This window comes from Ursus arctos, unplaced genomic scaffold, assembly GCF_023065955.2.
Source record: "Ursus arctos isolate Adak ecotype North America unplaced genomic scaffold, UrsArc2.0 scaffold_18, whole genome shotgun sequence".
Classification (NCBI taxonomy): domain Eukaryota; kingdom Metazoa; phylum Chordata; class Mammalia; order Carnivora; family Ursidae; genus Ursus; species Ursus arctos.
The window spans coordinates 41044291-41062276 of NW_026622852.1; the positions used below are offsets into that span (position 1 = coordinate 41044291).

Below are 17986 nucleotides of genomic sequence, written 5' to 3' on the forward strand. Positions count from 1 at the left end.
CGGAGGCGTGGACTGAGCGGACGGGGCGGGGCTCTTTCCGACGTGGGGCGGGGCCCCGCCACCTCTCTCACACGGCCCGAGGGGTCTCGTTTTCCGAGTGGGTTTCGGCTTTCCGGTAGTTTGGCGTGGCCTTTGCTAGCGCGGCCGTCCGAGCCCGAACTCTTCCACTTCCCTCTTCTGGAACGAAGCGGGTATCTTTTTTCAATTCTGTGGGACTTGACGTCCATCTTTAATCTTTTCAGCCCTCCCAACTTTGTAATAATTGCATTAAGGATAATTGTCGCCTAGAATTGTTGAACACAAACTCCTTTGCTAGTACAGCGCTAACGCTGGGGACATAGAAATGGGCATGACTAGACCTCGGGCCTCAATTCGGGCTGGTCAGGTAACGGAAGGGCAGCAAGCAGCCGGTTGTAAGGATAATGCGACATTGCATTCCATTAAAAAACAAACCCTGTTAAAATTGTATTTGTTTTTTAGTTCATTGACTTATGCATTATACGTCTTTTTCAGTCAAAAGAATTAGCATAGTTTTGCAGTGGCTTTTAAGTTGTATCATTTTCATGTTATATAGAGAAATTGTCCTCAATCCCACGAGTCCTCGATCCCATGAGCACGAATGCTTTTTTTCTTGAAACATGTTTTCTCACGTCACCCTTAATCTTCCTGCTTTAAAAAAAAATTGTTTAGAGTAATTTCTACAGGCAACATAGGGCTGGAGCTCATGACCAGAGATCAAGGCTCATGCTTTACTCACTGAGCCAACCAAGCATCCCAATTTTCCAGCTTTTGACAGACATGAGTACAGAGAAATTCTTCCCTGTTAGGAGAAAAACTGCAAACACGATGATCAACGGCACCTGAAACTGTATTAGTTAGAGATTATAGGGTTTGGTGGGGGAACTCTCCGTTTGGAGAGAACAGGTCTGGTTTAAAGATACCAGGAGACACTCTTCTCCATCCAATTGCTGTGTAGTTGGAATTGGATGTGTTGTCATATATATTGATCTTTAAGAGGAACCAGAAATCTGAACACTGTGGACTATTTCCACTTTAAAAAAATGGCTCAAAGTGCAGGCCAAACAAAACAAGTCATAGGGCAGGTGGATGCCTTACCAATAATTCGTTGTCTTTGGTCTAATTTATAAGGTCTTTAGAACAGGGACTTATTTTGTTCATTACTGTTCTCTATGCCTGCTCTGCTCTAGGCCAGGTCCTGTCACATATTTGGTAGTCAATGTGTTGAATAAAAGGAAGGAGAAATGGATACTGTCCTTAAAAAGGGGACCTGATGTCTGTCTTTAATCTTTTCACCCCTCCCAACTTTGTAATAATCGCATTAAGGACCAGGTGGTAGTGATTGCCTAAGATATTTCTAGAGAGAGAAAGATGATACTATTTATTGAGCCCCTATTATATATCATATGTAAAAGTACATTATTTCTCTTAATGCTTTTACAATCCTACTTAGGGATTTCCTGTCCTCTCTTTAAATGAGGAAATAAGCTGAGAGAGGTGAAATCACTTACCTACGACCATACAGCCAGTAAATGAAAAGCCAGAGGCCTCTGATGTGATTGTACGTCTACTGATTTGCTGTTTGAGCAAACCCATTCATTGCTGGTGGGTATTTTAGCTGCATGTATGAGAATTGGAGCATATTGAAAAATGAAGGCCGTTTGCTAAAGGTGTGAGCCATCTAAAGCCATCTCAAGTAATTCTGTGTTTATATTAGTTCTGATTTGATAAGGCTTTTTGGAGATGGTGGTGTCTTCTCCCTAACGATTAATGAAGGGGAAAAGGAAAGGATGCTAATACTTATTTTGAACTATATGTCAGACCTTTTGATATCTATTAACTAATCTTTGTAATGATCCTGTGAGACAGGCTTACCCTCATTTTGCAAATGAGGAACCTATAGCTCAGATTGCTTAAGACCCAGGTCACTCAGCTACTAAATGGCCAAGTAGGAGACTTTCTGAAGTCAGTCTGCTCCCAAAACTCTTGCCACTGTACTTCCTGCTGAGATGTTTTCATACTTGCTTGCTATCCAGTCTTTAAAAAATTTTAATTATAGTATAGTCAACATACAGTGTTACAGTAGTGTCAGGTGTACAATAGAGTGATTCAGCAATTCTGTATCTTTCTCAGTGATCACTACAATAAACACACTCTTCATCCCCATCTCCTATTTCACTCTTCCCTCCACCCACCTCCCCTCTGGTAACCATGAGTTTGTTCTCTACAGTTGAGAGTCTGTTTTCTGGCTTGTATCTTTTTTTCCTTTGCTTTGTTTCTTAAATTCCACATGAGCGTTTTTGGTTTTTTTTTAAGATTTTATTTATTTATTTGACAGAGAGAGAGGCAGCCAGAGAGGGAACACAAGCAGGGGGAGTGGGAGAGGGAGAAGCAGGTTTCCCGCTGAGCAGGGAGCCCGATGCGGGGCTCGATCCCAGAACGCTGGGATCGTGACCTGAGCCAAAGGCAGACGCTTCATGACTGAGCCACCCAGGTACCCCCGAGCGTTTTGTTTTTTAAACTCCATATGGTATTTGTCTTTCCTCTGACTGACTTATTTCACTGAACATTATACCCTCTAGCTCCATCCATGTTGTCACAAATGGCAAGATTTCATTCTTTTTAATGGCTGAGTAGCTTGTTACCCAATTCTTAATTATCCTGTGACCATCATGTGTGTATATGGATGGGTTCAGTAGAAATATTTTATACTTTGAGTCCAAATTAAGATCTGGACTGCATGGCTAATGTATAATGCGCTCTAACTGTGCGGTTGTTGTTACTTTAGAGGGCTAGAAAGCTGCAAGATTGGCTTTTGTCCTAAACCATTTGTAGCTATGGACTTGCCAGACGAGAGCCAGTGGGATGAAACAACCTGCAAATTGGCTATTTGTCAGCATCCACAATGCTGGGCCACGATCCGCAGGATTGAGAGGGGCCATCCTCGAATCCTGGCTCCCCCGTGCAAAACAACGCTGAATGATGAAGGTGAATTAGTTAGCCTTGCTTCTTCCTTACAAGATCCTTGAACTATTTCTGTTTGGCTCCCTTTTGACGGATTACATGTTTTCTTCTGGTGTGTTTTCTCAGACAAACTCCCAGTGCTCACCATTGTAAACATGACAGATTCCTGCATCCAGGCCAAGGGACTTGCTCACCGTCATTTATCAGGATTCACCTTCACCAAACCTTCCTCTTCACTGTGTCCAGGTTCAAAGTTTGACTCCAAATTCCAAGGCAGGTAAATTACCATGGGATCTTCCTTTATGAGCCTACTATCTCAGAATTCTGGGTTGACTTCCTTTATCCATATAGCAGACTTTGAGAAAGCTGGATTAAAAATAAAACACCAGTTCAGTTAGAGAAATGGTGACTAGGCAGTGGGAAACAAAAGGAAAGGATTATTTATGTTGTAGGAGTTGTTAACATAGGGGGCTAGGGTCACTGTAACAAAGTACCCTTGACTGTGTGGTTTAAACAACACAAATGTATTTTTTTCACAGTCTAGGGGCTAGAAGTCCAAGATTAAGGTGTTGATAGAGTTGTTTTCTTCTGAATCCTTTCTCCTTGGCTTGTAGGTGGCCGTTTTATTCCTATGTCTTAACATGGTTTTCCTTCTGTGCGTCTTTGCCTTAATTTTCTCTTTTTTCTTTTTGTTTTTAAGATTATATTTATTTATTTGAGAGAGAGAGAAGCAGGAGTGAGGGGAGGGTCAGAGGGAGAAGCAGACTCCCCACCGAGCAGGGAGTTCAGTGAATGTGGGGTTCCATCCCAGGACCCCGAGGTCATGACCTGAGCCGAAGGCAGATGCTCAACCGACTGAGCCACCCAGGCGTCCCATCCTCTTCTTCTTTTTTTTTTTAGTTAAGTTTTTAATTTTAATTCCAGTATAGTAAATACACAGCGTTATATTGGTTTCAGGTATATGATAGAGTGATTCAATGATCCTGTATATTACTCACTGCTCATTATGATAAGTGTACTCTTATTCCCTTAATTTCCTCTTTTAAATAAGAACACCAGTCATATTAGATTAGGGCCTGTCTGTATGACATCATTTTACCTTAATTACCTCTTTAAAGACCCTATCTCCAAATACTGAGGGACTCAAATTCTGAGTATTGAGGGTTAGGATTCAATGTAAGAATTTGGGGGGCACAATTCAGCCCACCATGGGGGGTATCTCATCAGCCCCTGCAGGTCATCAGAATACTGTGTCCACACACACTATCTTTCTTATCCTTTATTTTTAGGTATGAAACTGTTTGTAAGCTCCCGAAGGCAGAAGTAATGGTTTCCTTTCGAATCTCCTGCAAAGCCTAGGCCTCCAGTTAGTGCTCGTTGATGTGGGAATCTAAGGGACAGAGATCTGCGGAAAGCTTAGACTTGTAACATTTGGAACTCCTGTGGTTTGCAACCAAAGCGTGCCTAGTGGCCCTTGTACCTTTATCCTTTTCTCCCACTTGATATAAGCAGCCTTTGGTGGTTTCCGTTAGGCTAAAGACAGTATGGGAAAGGGTAGGACTACTTTCTGCTTCTCTAGGACTTGAACCTTGGGAAGAAGGTGGCCTCTCCCAGGCAGGGCCTATGAAGGGAAAGACCATGACCTCACTCGTGTAGTCACTCATTGAATTCACAAATATATTTTAGTGGGGGCCTCTTTGCTGGGCTCTGGGGATTCAGTGGTAAACAAGTTACAGTCTTTATCCCCAAAGGGCTTTCAGCCTAGCTGGGGAGGCCGAGAATTTTCCGCTTGATGGGTGTGGAGAGAAGGGCACTCCCGGGTGTGTGGAAGCACACAGGAAGGGTTCCTCACCCAGGGCATTGTCCCCTGTGCAGGTGGCACTTGTACCTGTATATGGAAGTGTGAGCAGTCTGGTGAACGTGGGAGGTTGCAGCCGGGAGGTGGCCATGAGGAGAGTTCTAGACTACGGAAATAGCATATGCAAAGGCCCGGAGGCAAGAGGAAGTCTTTAGGTATCAGGAGAAAGGCTCAGAGACAAGGCTAGGGAGCTGGCCTATAGTACATAAATCAGACTAGGGAGATGGGTCTTTATCTTCTACTTCTTTGCCATATTTATTCATTCCTACACTTAACATGGTTTTTAAAAAATAAGTATAATAGCAAGTGATATGAAAATGTAAGGGGACAGTGTTCTTTTTGGGGTAAATATGCATAATGTAAAATTTACCATTTTAATCGTTTTTAAGTGTACAATTCCGTGGCATTAAATACATTCACAGTGTTGTGCAGCCATCACCACCATCCACTTCCAGAACTTTTTCATCATCTCAAACTGGAACTCCATACCCATTGCACAGTAACTCCCCATTTCCCCCTCCCTCCAGCTCCTGTTAATGTCTATTCTACTTTCTGTCTGTATGAATTTGCCTATTCTAGGTACCTCCTATGAGTGGAATCATAGAATACTTGTCCTCTTGTGTCTAGCTAGCTTATTTCACTTAGCATATGGCTTCAAGATCCCCCTCTGTTGGAGCATTCATCAGAATGGCATTCCTTATTAAGGCTGAAAAATATTCCGTTGTACGTAAATACTACATTTGGCTTATTTAACATGCTTTGAACACCTACGTCAAAGGTACTCAGCTTTTATTGATGGTGACGTAACTGCCTGTGGTTGGAGAGAGAGAGGCGTAGGCTCTGAGCTCAGTTTGCGGCAGCAGCTGGTTGTGAAGTGTGTGCGGTGTGCGGTGTCTGTTTGGGACTCATTCCAGAATAAACACACACACCTTAAGGAATCGGGGAGACCCTACATCCGTTCGGTAAGTATTAAGCCCCAGGTTTTCTGTGGTTAAACAGAAGCCTTTTCCTCACGTCACTACCTGTCATCCCCATAGCTCTTTTGTGTCTCTGTGTCATGTTTGGAAACTCATTTTTTAGGCCTCGGAAGGATTTACCTGACAAAGATTTAATCGACTGTACTGATAGATCTCCTAAAGTAAATCACAGATTAGAAAAGGTACTTCCGCAACATTTTCTCTTTACTAGTGGGATAAAATATTTGCCTCTGTTTAATGTTAAAATTCAGGATGACTGTAATCTGAATAATGACAATGGTAACGATCTAATATTGGGCCCTTAAGTATATGCTAGGCTCTGTACTAATGCCTTTACATGCTATACTGTTTCCAGAAATCCCAGACACCAGTGGGATTGATTTGTGGCTGTTTGGCATAGGTAGCACTGTGCTGTCTCTGTCCTGCGTACAGCATGTTCAGCTATTATATAAATCCTGTCATCTCATAATATGGGGAAATTAGAATGTCACACCTCAACTGGGCCTTCGGGTCATCTACTCTTTTAGCTATGACCTACAGTAAGAAATACATTTTGCAACAAAATAGCATAAAACAATCCTTACCCTAATTACGAATGATGTACTCTGATATTTTCTTTTCTTTTCTTCCTTTCCTTCTTCCTTCCTTCCTTCCTTCCTTCCTTCCTTCCTTCCTTTCTTTCTTGACAGAGAGAGAGAGAGAACTCGAGCGGGGGAGGCACAGAGGGAGAGGGAGAAAGAATCCTAAGCAGGCTCCACACTCAGCACTCAGCGTGGAGCCCCATGTGGGGCTCGATCTCACAACCCTGAGATCATGACCTGAACCAGAATCAAGAGTTGGATGCTTAACTGCCTGAGCCGCCCAGATGACCCTCTATTCTACTTTTAAGCAGTGTAGACTACAGTTCACAAAATTTGATTCCATGACCTATGACCTAGTTGCAGTTGCAATTGAAGAACACTTCTGTGGTCTATCTCATATGTCTTGCAGTTGAGAAAACTGAGGCCCGCCCAGAGAAGGAAGTGATTTGCTAAAGCACATAGCTAGTTAGAGGCAGAGCTAAATTAGAGTTTAGGAAGAAAAACCCTTCTACTTATCTACAGTAAAGAGAGATTTACTCTTCTTTGCAATCTTACGGATGCCTTTTATTTTTTTCAAGAGACACTTCATCTTGCACTGTGACCTGGTGGAGGTGTAATGGACAGAGAGAGGGTAGATGTGTTTGAATGGACGAATGAACAAATAATTCTCTTTTTTGACCTCTTTAGAACAAGGGGTTAGATTAAATTCGTTTTAAGATGATTATTTGAATACTTAGTACATGCATGTGATTCAAAATTCAAAAAGCATAGAAGGGTTTACAGTGCAAAGAAGTCTCCCCTGTTTCCCCAAGCCGATCAGTTCCTTTTCATAGGACAACCCTATTTTTTAAAAATTTATTTATCTATTTGAGAGAGAGAGAGAGAGAGAGAAAGCGAGCATGCAAGCAGAAGGTAGGGCAGAGGGAGAGGGAGAGAGAGAATCTCAAGCCAACTTCCCACTGAGCTTGGGAACTCGGAGCCCAAAGCAGGGCTCAATCCCAGGACCCTGAGATTATGACCTGAGCCAAAATCAAGATTTGGCCACTTAAGTGACTGAGCCACCCAGGGCCCCCCACCACCCTATTTATAATAGTTTTTTTTCCCTCCTTCCCTGTATGCTACCAGGGGTAAGGACTAGATAATTTATAAGGTTTTCTTGAGGACCACTGTTCTAATATCTTAAATGGCTGAACATGAAAAGTGTGACCTTAACTTTTATGTAGATGCCTATAATTGTAGACAGGCTGTAAAAGCAGAAAACTTGCTTCTGTCCCTACTAATTCCCTCCCTGTTTCCAAATTGTATTGTGTTATCCGAAGGGGATCTAAGTGTTTGGAGTAGAGTAGGCAGAATGAGTAGCGTTCCCTTAGGTAAACCCCAAGTTTCCCTCTAGGGGATATGGGGTAGGGAGTTGCTAAATGCCACCTTAATGTTACAGGGAGGCAGGGGGGACCATTTGCTTAAAACGCTCACTCTTGCAGAGTACCTCTTGGTGTCTGGTTTCTTGGGGGAATTGTTATGAAGACAGTCTGGGGATGAGAAATGTCTTTTTGTCATCTTCTGCACCAGCATACCCTTTTCATTAGCAAGATGATTCAGTTCTTAGGCCCATTCTGAATACTGTCAGGAGCTGGCACCTTCAAGCCATACATAGGCTTTATTTTATATCTTTCTCTTAGCTTTCGGTGCTGAATTTGAATGAGACACAACTTCCCAGCCCTCAAGATGTTAGAAATATGGTTGTAATCTGGATCCCGGAACAATCAGAGACGCATGTGAGGTGAGTATTGTGTCCAGAACTTGGGGACCTTCCACCCTTGCGTTCTGCAAGTCCCTCGTGCCCTGTGCAGGTCTCCTCTTTGTGATCTCCTGTTTAGCTGCCTCATTGCAAGTAACAGGAGGCCAGCTAGAGAAGAAGGTCGTGGTCTCTTGTATTGCCTCCTGCTCCACTGGGGTTCGATTTAATGCACTTTATGCTTCCTGTGGTGGGGGTTTTTCTACATCAAATCCTGCAGGCTAGTAAATAGCATGTAAGGTAGCACCTGTGTATTTGTGAGGTCTAAGAAGCAGATGCTCCTTTCTTTCTTTCTTTCTTTCTTTCTTTCTTTCTTTCTTTCTTTCTTTCTTTCTTTCTCTCTCTTTTTTTTAAAGATTTTATTGATTTATTTGAAAGAGAGAGAGAGAGGGAGAAAGCACAAGCAGGAGGGAGGGACAGAGGCAGAGGGAGAAGCAGACTCTGCTGAGCAGGGAGCCCCATGCGGGCCTTGATCCCAGGATCCTGAGATCATGACCTGAGCTGAAGGCAGATTCGTAACAGACTGAGCCACCCAGGCGCCCCTCTCAGTTTTTCTTCTTTTTTCCTTTTTTTTTTTTTAAAGATTTTATTTATTTATGTGACAGAGAGACAGCCAGCAAGAGAGGGAATACAGCAGGGGAGTGGGAGAGGAAGAAGCAGGCTCCCAGCGGAGGAGCCCGATGTGGGACTCGATCCCGGAACGCCAGGATCATGCCCTGAGCCGAAGGCAGACGCTTAACGACTGCGCTACCCAGGCGCCCCCCCTCTCAGTTTTTCTTATTAGCCGTCCCCAGCTAGTGCAAATATTTTCAGTGAAGCACGTGACTCTCTGGTCTCAGCCCCAAGGCCCAGCTCAGTGACACAAGATGAATGGCCTGTAGAACTTGTGTACAAAGCAGAAAGATCATTTGGTGAAGGCCCAAAGTTGTGCTAATACTGAGAACCATTGGAAGAAAGTGGTTTTACTTTTGTGAGGCCTGAGGCTTTCAGATTCTTGTTAAGTGGCTATGTAGAAATGATGTGATTTAAGAATTTCTTAATTTATCTTTTAATGATCCAATGCATATTTTTAATATTTAAAAATATTTAATATTTTTAATATCCAAATGCATATATGCATGTGTGTGTGTGTGTATGATAGAAACAAAAAAACCCTAAGGATTTACTTCCTTTCATGTAAAAAAAGCCCAGATGCGGGTGGGTCAGGGCTAGTAGCTCAGCTCCACGAGGTCATCAGAAACCAGAACTCCTTCTGTTTCTCTGGTCATCCTCCTCAGGCTGTGGCTTTCATTTTCTAAGTTGTCTCATGGGAGCTTTGAAGGTCTAAGTTGACAGAGCTCCAGCCATCATATCCGTGTTCCAGGCAAGGAGGTGGAAGATGACAGGGCAAAAAACACTTGAGCACGTCCTCTGTGCTAAGCAGTGAGAATCCAGTGAAGAACCAAACAGATTTGCTCCCTGTCCTCCTAGAATCTTGTGATGGTTGGGGGTTGGGTAGCAGTCAGGCCTTACAAGCATCACCACACCAGAGTGTATCATTACTAATTTGGATTAATGCTGTGAAAGCAAATAACTGGATTGTAGGAGAGAATGGCAGGGAACCTAGTGTAGATGTGAGGTTAAGGTCTTGTTTTTCCCAGCTTCTGGGCAGTTGGTTCGTCCAGGCCTCCAACCGGCCATCTTGGAGTACTGAAGAGAGGATAGACATCTCCATGGTCATTATTCACAGATATCCTTGGTGCTTCTTTTTGAGATGTCTGGGAATAAGTTGTGGTTGTTCTTATTTCAAGTCCAGCTGAGAAGAAACATATTCTTCCCAGCCAGGACTGGATGAAGAGAAGAATGAAATCTACAGTGGTAAGTTTGATGTTTTGGTCAAACCTTTATGAGATAACTCTGTAGAATTTTGTTTTGTTTTTCCTTTCAGGCACCTTCCCCCTTCCCCCATTTTTTTTTAAATGAATAAAATTTACGAAAGAAAACCCCTTTTAAGGAATAATTACCAAAGCATTTTTTGAAATTCAATTTTCCCTTTTATTATTTTTTGTTTTGTTTTTTATTATTAAGGTATAATATATTATCTGTTTCAGGGGTACAGGTCTGTGATTCATCAGTCTTACACAATACACAGCACCCACCACAACACATACCCTCCCCAGTGTCCATCAGCCACCACATCCCTCCCCCAAAAGCATTTTCTTTTCTTTGCTTTTTTTTTTTTTTTAGAAGATTTTATTTATTTGACAGAGAGAGACACAGCGAGAGAGGGAAGACAAGCAGGGGGAGTGGGAGAGGGAGAAGCAGGCTTCCTGCTGAGCAGGGAGCCCGATGTGGAGCTCGATCCCAGGACGCTGGGATCATGACCTGAGCCGAAATCAGACACTTAACGACTGAGCCACCCAGGCACCCCCACAAGCATTTTCTATTCAGAGACTCTCTTCCCTACCTCCTCCTTGTAGGAAGGTGAAGAGCATCTTGAAGAAAAGTTAGGAGGAAACCTTGGATATTCAGGGGGAGTTTTTGACAAATTAAAGACAAATTCCCAGTGTGATAGAGAGAGCGCTTCAGTGGACTGGGGGTTTTAATGGAGTTGGGTTTCTCATCCTCATGCCACCACTTATGGGTAAATGTAACCTTGGGTAAGTCACAGAGCTGGAAGGTTGCTACCTTTGTGAGAATAATGTCTTGGTCCACCTTGTTCATTGCTGAATCCCCAGAGCCTGGCACACAGTTAGCAATAAATATTTGTTCAGTTTTGCTCAGTAAATGAATTCTTAACCTTTTTGGGAAAACAAAACAAAACAGTGAATCCCTGTGTGATCTGAATTCACCAATGGGATGGGGAGCCAGAGAGGGGAAACATCATGGCCTTCACAGTGCAGAGGAGGGGTTGCTGCTGGAGGGGGTCTGGAAACAGGGAGTTTGGCCTGCCAGGGTTATGTTTGGGAGGCTGGGATGTTGATGGGAAGCAACGGCACTGAGGAGAGTGCTTCATTTCTATCATTGCTTTTCTAGAAAGACCGTTTTCTCTATGGAAAGCAGAAAACAGAAACACTGCTGGGACCTCCAGGGGTGGTTGTGCCTCCCCCCTCACCAGCACACTTTATTGAGCAACTAAATGCAGAGTCCATACCTTTCTGGAACCAATTGGATAGGTTACCTCAGGATCTACTGAAGGAGTAAGTATCACGGAAGCCTGTGGGAGAGCCAGGGTACCTGCTCTTCTGTGAAGCAGAAAAGGCACTAAGTAGCATGTTCTTTCTGAGTAAGGAGGGGAGAAAAACTGACCCTCCGGCTTGTTCAGTGTGTTCTTAGACTTACCAATGTCCGGTGATGACAGCAATCACCGCCCTTTACCAAGTACTTACCATGTGCCAGGCCCTACGCTATAGAAGCACATGACGTCTGTGCTCTTATTTGAACCTCTACTAGCCACTATTACTCTCTTCTTCTCCTCCTTCTCCTTCTTTTTGAAGTAGGCTCCATGCTCAACATGGGGCTCAAACTCACGACTCTGAGATCAAGAGTTGCACACTCCACTGACTGAGTCAGCCAGGTGCCTCCACTCTCTTCTTCTTATAAATGAATTATGGATAAATGGGAGGCAGAGGGGAAATGTGGCTTGGGGGGCGCCTGGGTGGCTCAATCGGTTGAGCATCTGCCTTAGACTCAGGTCATGATCCCGGGATCCTGGGATCGAGCCCCGATCAGGCTCTCTGCTCGGCGGGGAGCCTGCTTCTCCCTCTCCCTTCTGCTCCTCCCCCTACTTGTGCTCTCTCTCTCCCTCTCTGTCAAATAAATAAATAAAATCTTGAAAAAAGAAAAATGGCTTGGAGTGAGATAGCCTTTGGATTTTGCATTGAAACTTCCTGGCTTTGTGCATTTCGGTAATTTATCAAGCATCTTTATACTTCGTTCCCTCGTTTGCAAAATGGGATAAGAGCACCTGTCCTCAGTGAATTGAAAGCTATTACCTGATGAGCACCTGTCAGCATAAGCCTTTTCAGGCCCACAGTGGAAATTTATTCAAATTTGGAGCCCTTTTCATCCCCTTTTCCTCAGCCATGCTTTCCAAGAAGAACTGTTGCTGACTGACTATCTCTGTCCCCTTCAGCCTCTTGCCTGGTGAAGGGAAAACCATGCCTTCCCTGGAGATGAAGACACAATTGGCCATGATGAAGAAGAAGGCTCCCCTGGAAAGGAGCCGACCTGACAGTGCCATTTCTGCTCGGATGTTCTTGTCCGTACAGCGCCTCGCCCTGCAGGTGAGAGCTGGGGAGCCTCGGAGAAAGAGGTCTAGAGGCAAATCCAAACTCATTTCTCTTCAAGGCTGGAGGAATTGACTTCCTTTCTTTTTTCTCTCTACCCTTCCACTCTGGACCCAAGCCCCACAAAAGGGTTGGGCTCTCTGTAGGTGAAAGCAAATGCATGGGGAGGGGTTTGAAGAACGTTCTCTGTTTCCCCTGCGCTTTGTTCCCCGCTCCGTTTCCTCTCTGCAAAACCCCTGTTACAACGCTGCGCACACCCGGTTCTCAAATACTGCTCGTTGGCTGCTTAGCTACCTGCATTTGAGGGATATGTTTTGGGAAAAGGAAGCACCTTCAGTAGAGCTTTCCTTCTTCTTCCTTTTTTTCCCTCCAGAGACCAGCATTGAGATATCCTAAACATTTGAAGAAATTCTATTACAACCCGAATACAGAAGGTAGGTTTTCTGGTGCTGCCACATCCTTAGGTACTGTCCTCCGTCAGCCCACAGTTCTCATACTTGGTCTGGGTCCCAGTTTGTTCTGTTTGTGGCCACAGTCATACAGGATCCCATGCAGAACTCAGGAAACCGCGGTTTCAGGAGGCAGCCCCCCTCCCCCACCACAAATGGCTTGGTTCTGACAGAGGGGGTGTCACGGTGGTGGAACAGGGCCCAGCAAGCAGCCCCCCGCGAAAGGTGGGCGCTGTCAGGGAGAAGAGGATTGAGTCAGTGCTCCGGTCACCAGGTCACAAGAAGCAGCAGCAGTGGCAGCAGAAGGAGCAGCAGAGGAAGGTGAAAACCCCACCAAAGAAACAGGTAGGGTGGTCATGAGGGAAGCCATAGGACTGGCTGGGACTGAGCCATGGGGTGCAGCCTGGAATGGGAAGGGGTGGATGAGGCACGAGTCTCCCTGTTCTGTCTGGTTCTAGATACAGAGTTCCTGTCTATTTGCAGACACTAACTTCCTGCTTTTAGACTCTTGTTGAAACGTTCTCTTCACTTCCAAAGATCTTAATTCAGTTCCTCCTCATGTGGTTTTCAGGAGGCTAAAAAGAAATCCAAGAGTGATCTAGGGAGCCAGGACATTTTGCATAAACGTTCGGGTGCCGTGGTGTATGGCCCACGCTATGGTAAGGAGAATATGGGCTTGGGAGGGACGGGATCTCAGGAAGTAGCTGAGGACTTGAAAAGCTGTCATTTTGGGACCTGCCTTCATCAGGCATTCAGAATTCTCCTCGGAATGTTCTGGCTGGGCTGCTGTGCCTCATCTTTCCATCAAATATTTACTAAGGAAGCAAGCTGGGCCAGATGTCCGCTTCATGTGGGCGTTCGAGAGATGACCATGAGCATGAGTCAGAGTCATTTTTCCTCAGGTCTTACTTTAGGAAAGGCAGAGTGGTTTGAGAATGAAGAGCAAGCAACGAGGCAGAAAAGAGCCAGGGCCCCGTGTAGCCCCAAGAGGGGTCTAAGGAAGCAGAGTCCAGGGTCCCTGGCTTCCCAGCCACGAGTTAGACCCTGGAGGCTTAGGTTGAGATCAGCATATTATCTAGACCCCTCCAGGAGGCAGGGGCCAGTTCTTGACAGGTGATCCTTTTCCTCTGGTGTTCGTGCTGAAGATCAGAACAGGTAGCTCCCTTTTTGGAATCCTGATCACGTGCTGAGCGGAAGGATATCCTTACCTTGGTACCTCTGATGTTGCTCAGTTTGAGTGCAAAAAGAAAGAAAGAAAGAAAGAAAGGGAGGGAGAAAGAATCCTCCTAAACCTTAGGACTGGACCTTGTTGACTGTTCCTCGTCAGAATTCATCCCCCCCCCCCAGGGCAGGGGAGGGCTCAGGTGAGATGTTTCCTCAGAAGAATGCTCCTTTCTCGGTTTATTTCCCGTCCCACTGAGCTGTTGGATGCCAACAGTGGCTCCTGCCCTGCAGATCTAAGAAGCTTCCTGCAGATCTACGACCTTCACATGGGAGGTGGACAGAACCAGGGCAGTGGCCCAGGGTGGGGCTGATAGGTCCAAGGTTAGTGCCCCTTCCAGGGTGATCAGCACCCCCTGAATTCATTCAGGTGCCTGTCATTCCTCTTCCTATGTCTCCAATAGGAGCATAGGGTGACCGGGTGCCTTTTCGAATTATGTACTTGGAGCAGTGGCCTGTCCTCATGGGGTGGAGAAAGGCCTTATGGAAGAGTTGATTTTTGCATGGGATATTGAATGTGTGAGAGTCTTCTGATACGGAAGAGAATTCCAGAAGTGGGAATAGCCTGTGCAGGTGCATCTTGGAGGACTGTGGCTGTGCAGGGAAACATTGGTCCTTTGTGGCTGTGGTTATGTAAGAGACAGCGGTAGAAGGTCAGGCTGAAGAGGTAGGTGGGAGCTTGTATAGCCTGCTAAGGTGTTTGACCACGGTCATGGCGCTCCATCCCCTGACTGCACACTGAAATCACCTGGGGAGCTTTTTTTTTTTTTCCCTAAGAGAGAGAGAGCGTGAGAGTGTGAGCAGGTGCCAGAGGGAGAGGGAGAGAGAGAATCCTAAGCAGGTTCCACGCTCCCAGTGCAGAGCCCGACGTGGGGCTCGATCTCACGACCCTGAGATCATGACCCTGAAATTATGACCTGAGCCGAAGTTGAGTCAGCCACCTAGGTGGTGCCCGAACTTTAAAAGGAGCTTTTAAAACCCATATACCCAGGATGCACCCCAGACCTATTAAATCAGAAGTTCTGGGTTGGGACGTAGGCCTCAGTGTTTTCTAGAACTCCCAGTACTTTGAGTGTGCAGCTAAGGTAAGAACCAGTGCTGGTAGGGAGCCAACAGAAGTGTTGAGCCAGGGGGTTCCTCAATTGGCTTTGCTTTTTAGCGTAACACCTCTGATGGTAGCTTGGAAGATTTTTTTTTTTTAAGATTTATGTATTTATTTATTTGAAAGCAAGAGAGCAAGCACGAGCAGGGGGAGTGGCAGGCAGAGGGAGAGGGAGAACCAGGCTCCCCGCAGAGCAGGGAGCCTGATGCGGGGCTCGATCCCAGGGTCCCAGGATCATGACCTGAGCCAAAGTCAGACCCTTAACTGACCGAACCATCCAAGAGTCCCAGAAGGTGTTCATTTAGAGAAAGGGAATTGAGAAAGGAGAGGATGAATGCATTTAGGGACTAGTTGGGGAAACAGCTGATGCAGAAGAATCCAAGAACTAGAGCTTTATTCAGAAGCCAGTATGGGGATGTTAGGGTTGGTGCGAGAAGGTAAGAGGAGTCTTCATACACTGAAAACATAGGGTCAGGGTTTCTTTCGCTGCTGTGATGTGCAGATCCCTGCCCCTTGGGTTTCTTGGAGGAACTCTAAGTCTTTTTTATTTTTTCCTAAGTCTTTTCTTTCTTTTTTTTAAATAAGATTTTATTTATTTATTTATTTATTTATTTATTTATTTATTTATTTGAGAGAGAGCGAGTGAGTACAAGCAGGTGGAGCAGCAGAGGGAGAGGGAGAAACAGACTCCACACTGAATAGGGAGCCTGATGCGGGGCTGGATCCCAGGACCCTGGTATCATGACCTGAGCCGAAGGCAGACGCTTAACTGACTGAGCCACCCAGGCGCTCCTTCCCTGTCTTTTAACATACACTTGACCTTAATCTCTAATTCTGTGAGAGATGGGGTCACAGTCCCAGGTGAACAGAGTCACAAATAAAGCTCAGAGGCCCATCTCCCTTTCACCTCCTCTAACCTGTCTTGTCCTAAATGAGGCGTCACTTGTAGGCTGGGGGTCAACCAGAAGCCCAACAGTGGGATAGAAAATACCAATGAGAAGAGAATTGAATTGACTTTGTGGTCACTAGGTCAAAGAACTCTACTAAGTCGGAAAAGTGACAAAAAGCAGCCACAGCGGGCGAAGCCAGAAGGACCCACCTCGAAAAAGGTAAGAGTACTGGAGCCATTCCGCTAGGGCCCTGTTTCCGTTGCCTGTTACTGTATAACACCCCGCCTCAAAGCTGAAGCCGCAGTGGTTGGTCGTTCCTCAGGATTCTGAGGGGTGAGTGGACAGTTTTTCTGGTGTTGCTTGATGTCACGCATGCAGCTGCCTTCAGCTGGCAGCTGGGGTGGGGCTGTTAGCCATATTGCCTTAGTTCTCTTCCGTGAGGTCTCTTCATTGTGCCTCTTTTGGGCTTCTTGACAGTGTGGTAACCTTGTGGAAGTACTTCCTTGAGCGATGGGGCTGGAACTGGAGCAATGTCACTTCTGCCACATTTTATTGGTCCAAAAATCACAAGCCCAGCCCAGACTCAAGAGGAGGGAAAATGGACTCCATCTCTTTGTGGGAGAAGCAGCATGTGCTTTCAGGGCTGAGACTTGTTGGCAGCCATGTTTCGAGGCTGTCTGCCCTCAGTTGATAGCTGGGAATGGGGGAAAGTGGGTTCTGGCTTCATGCGGTCAGCCTGGAGGGCAAAGAATTTGTGATACAGGCTTCTCTCTTTAGTCTCAGGAGGTGGCATTTTGTCCTGTCCTTGGATGTTCATTTTTCCCAGAAATGCATCTCTTAGAAAAATCTTTCTAAAAGTCTTTTTTTTTTTTTTTTTAAAGATTTTATTTATTTATTCGACAGAGATAGAGACCGCCAGCGAGAGAGGGAACACAAGCAGGGGGAGTGGGAGAGGAAGAAGCAGGCTCATAGCAGAGGAGCCTGATGTGGGGCTCGATCCCATAACGCCGGGATCACGCCCTGAGCCGAAGGCAGACGCTTAACCGCTGTGCCACCCAGGCGCCCCTCTAAAAGTCTTGATTCAAGTTTCCTTACACTTACTCTAAATGAATTTCAGTGTTCCACAAGGAGACCACAGATGGAATACTCTGAGAATTATCTGGATTCCTTCCCCGATAAGGATGGTAAGTTACTAGGGTGGAGGAACCTTGGTAAGTCTCTCAGGCCAGGGGGAGCTGAACCTGTGTTGACAGGGATGGCTACCTCCCTGGAGGCCATAGTCCTCATCCGTCAGAAGGGTCCTAAAGACACCCAGCCCTTCCTTTTCTGTCCTTCATTTGTCACAGTTGGGAGAGGGCTGCAGGTGCAGTTAATGGCTGGGTGTTCTTTTAGATCCTGAGTTATCCAAGACAGAACCCTCTAACAAGGACATCGGCGCTCAGGAATCCCAAGACAGGAGCTCAGAGGACCTTTCAGACGATTCATCTGAAAGAAGGTGGAACCCTGAGCTCAAACTCCTGAGGATTCTTCAGGCCACTGATGATGAGGATGAGGAGAACCAACTCTCTGGGTCAGAGAATGAAGAGTCTTTCAAGACTTCACAGGACAGCCTTATGCGAGAGCGGGATGCTTGGAATCCTGAGGACAGCGACCTTGGACATAGGGACAGAAAGGAGAGGGGACTTCTGCTCCCTGGAGCCTTTACCAGGACCTGACTGTAGAGATTCTGCTTTCTTCATTCACTTCTCCTTACCTCTAAAATCAGTGAGGGAGAAAAAGCCTCCCCCTTTTTAAAATGAGATTGTTTCTCTTTCATTAGGGACAGAATAATTTTAGTGATTAAACACAACTGCTTAAGGAAAA

At 45.5% G+C, this 17986-nt stretch overlaps 1 protein-coding gene across 6 annotated transcripts; it reads left to right on the forward strand.

The window, feature by feature from the left end:
* The first annotated feature begins 17 nt into the window (after positions 1-17).
* On the forward strand, positions 18-17986 carry CUNH9orf43 (chromosome unknown C9orf43 homolog). 6 transcript variants are annotated; one of them, XM_044389540.3, is made up of 14 exons: positions 18-191; positions 2807-3006; positions 3109-3259; positions 5619-5802; positions 8078-8178; positions 9984-10050; positions 11209-11372; positions 12308-12458; positions 12835-12895; positions 13185-13255; positions 13482-13569; positions 16263-16342; positions 17241-17307; positions 17516-17986. In XM_044389540.3, the coding sequence occupies exons 2-14, from the start codon at positions 2856-2858 to the stop codon at positions 17836-17838; spliced, it is 1659 nt and encodes a 552-aa protein (XP_044245475.1). In that variant the 5' UTR covers positions 18-191; positions 2807-2855; the 3' UTR covers positions 17839-17986. The 6 variants fall into 6 exon arrangements, with proteins under 6 accessions (XP_044245475.1, XP_026369586.1, XP_044245472.1 ...); XM_026513801.4 differs by lacking the exon at positions 5619-5802 and adding an exon at positions 5921-5999 and having other exon boundaries at positions 19-191; XM_044389537.3 differs by having other exon boundaries at positions 99-1623.

Coding starts and splice junctions, on each gene's coding strand:
- CUNH9orf43 (XM_044389540.3), top strand. CDS start 2,856: ATGGACTTGCCAGACGAGAGCCAGTGGGATGAAACAACCTGCAAATTG. Junction 12,459..12,834: donor TACAGCGCCTCGCCCTGCAG/GTGAGAGCTGGG, acceptor TTTTCCCTCCAG/AGACCAGCATTGAGATATCC. Junction 12,896..13,184: donor TTACAACCCGAATACAGAAG/GTAGGTTTTCTG, acceptor TCCGGTCACCAG/GTCACAAGAAGCAGCAGCAG.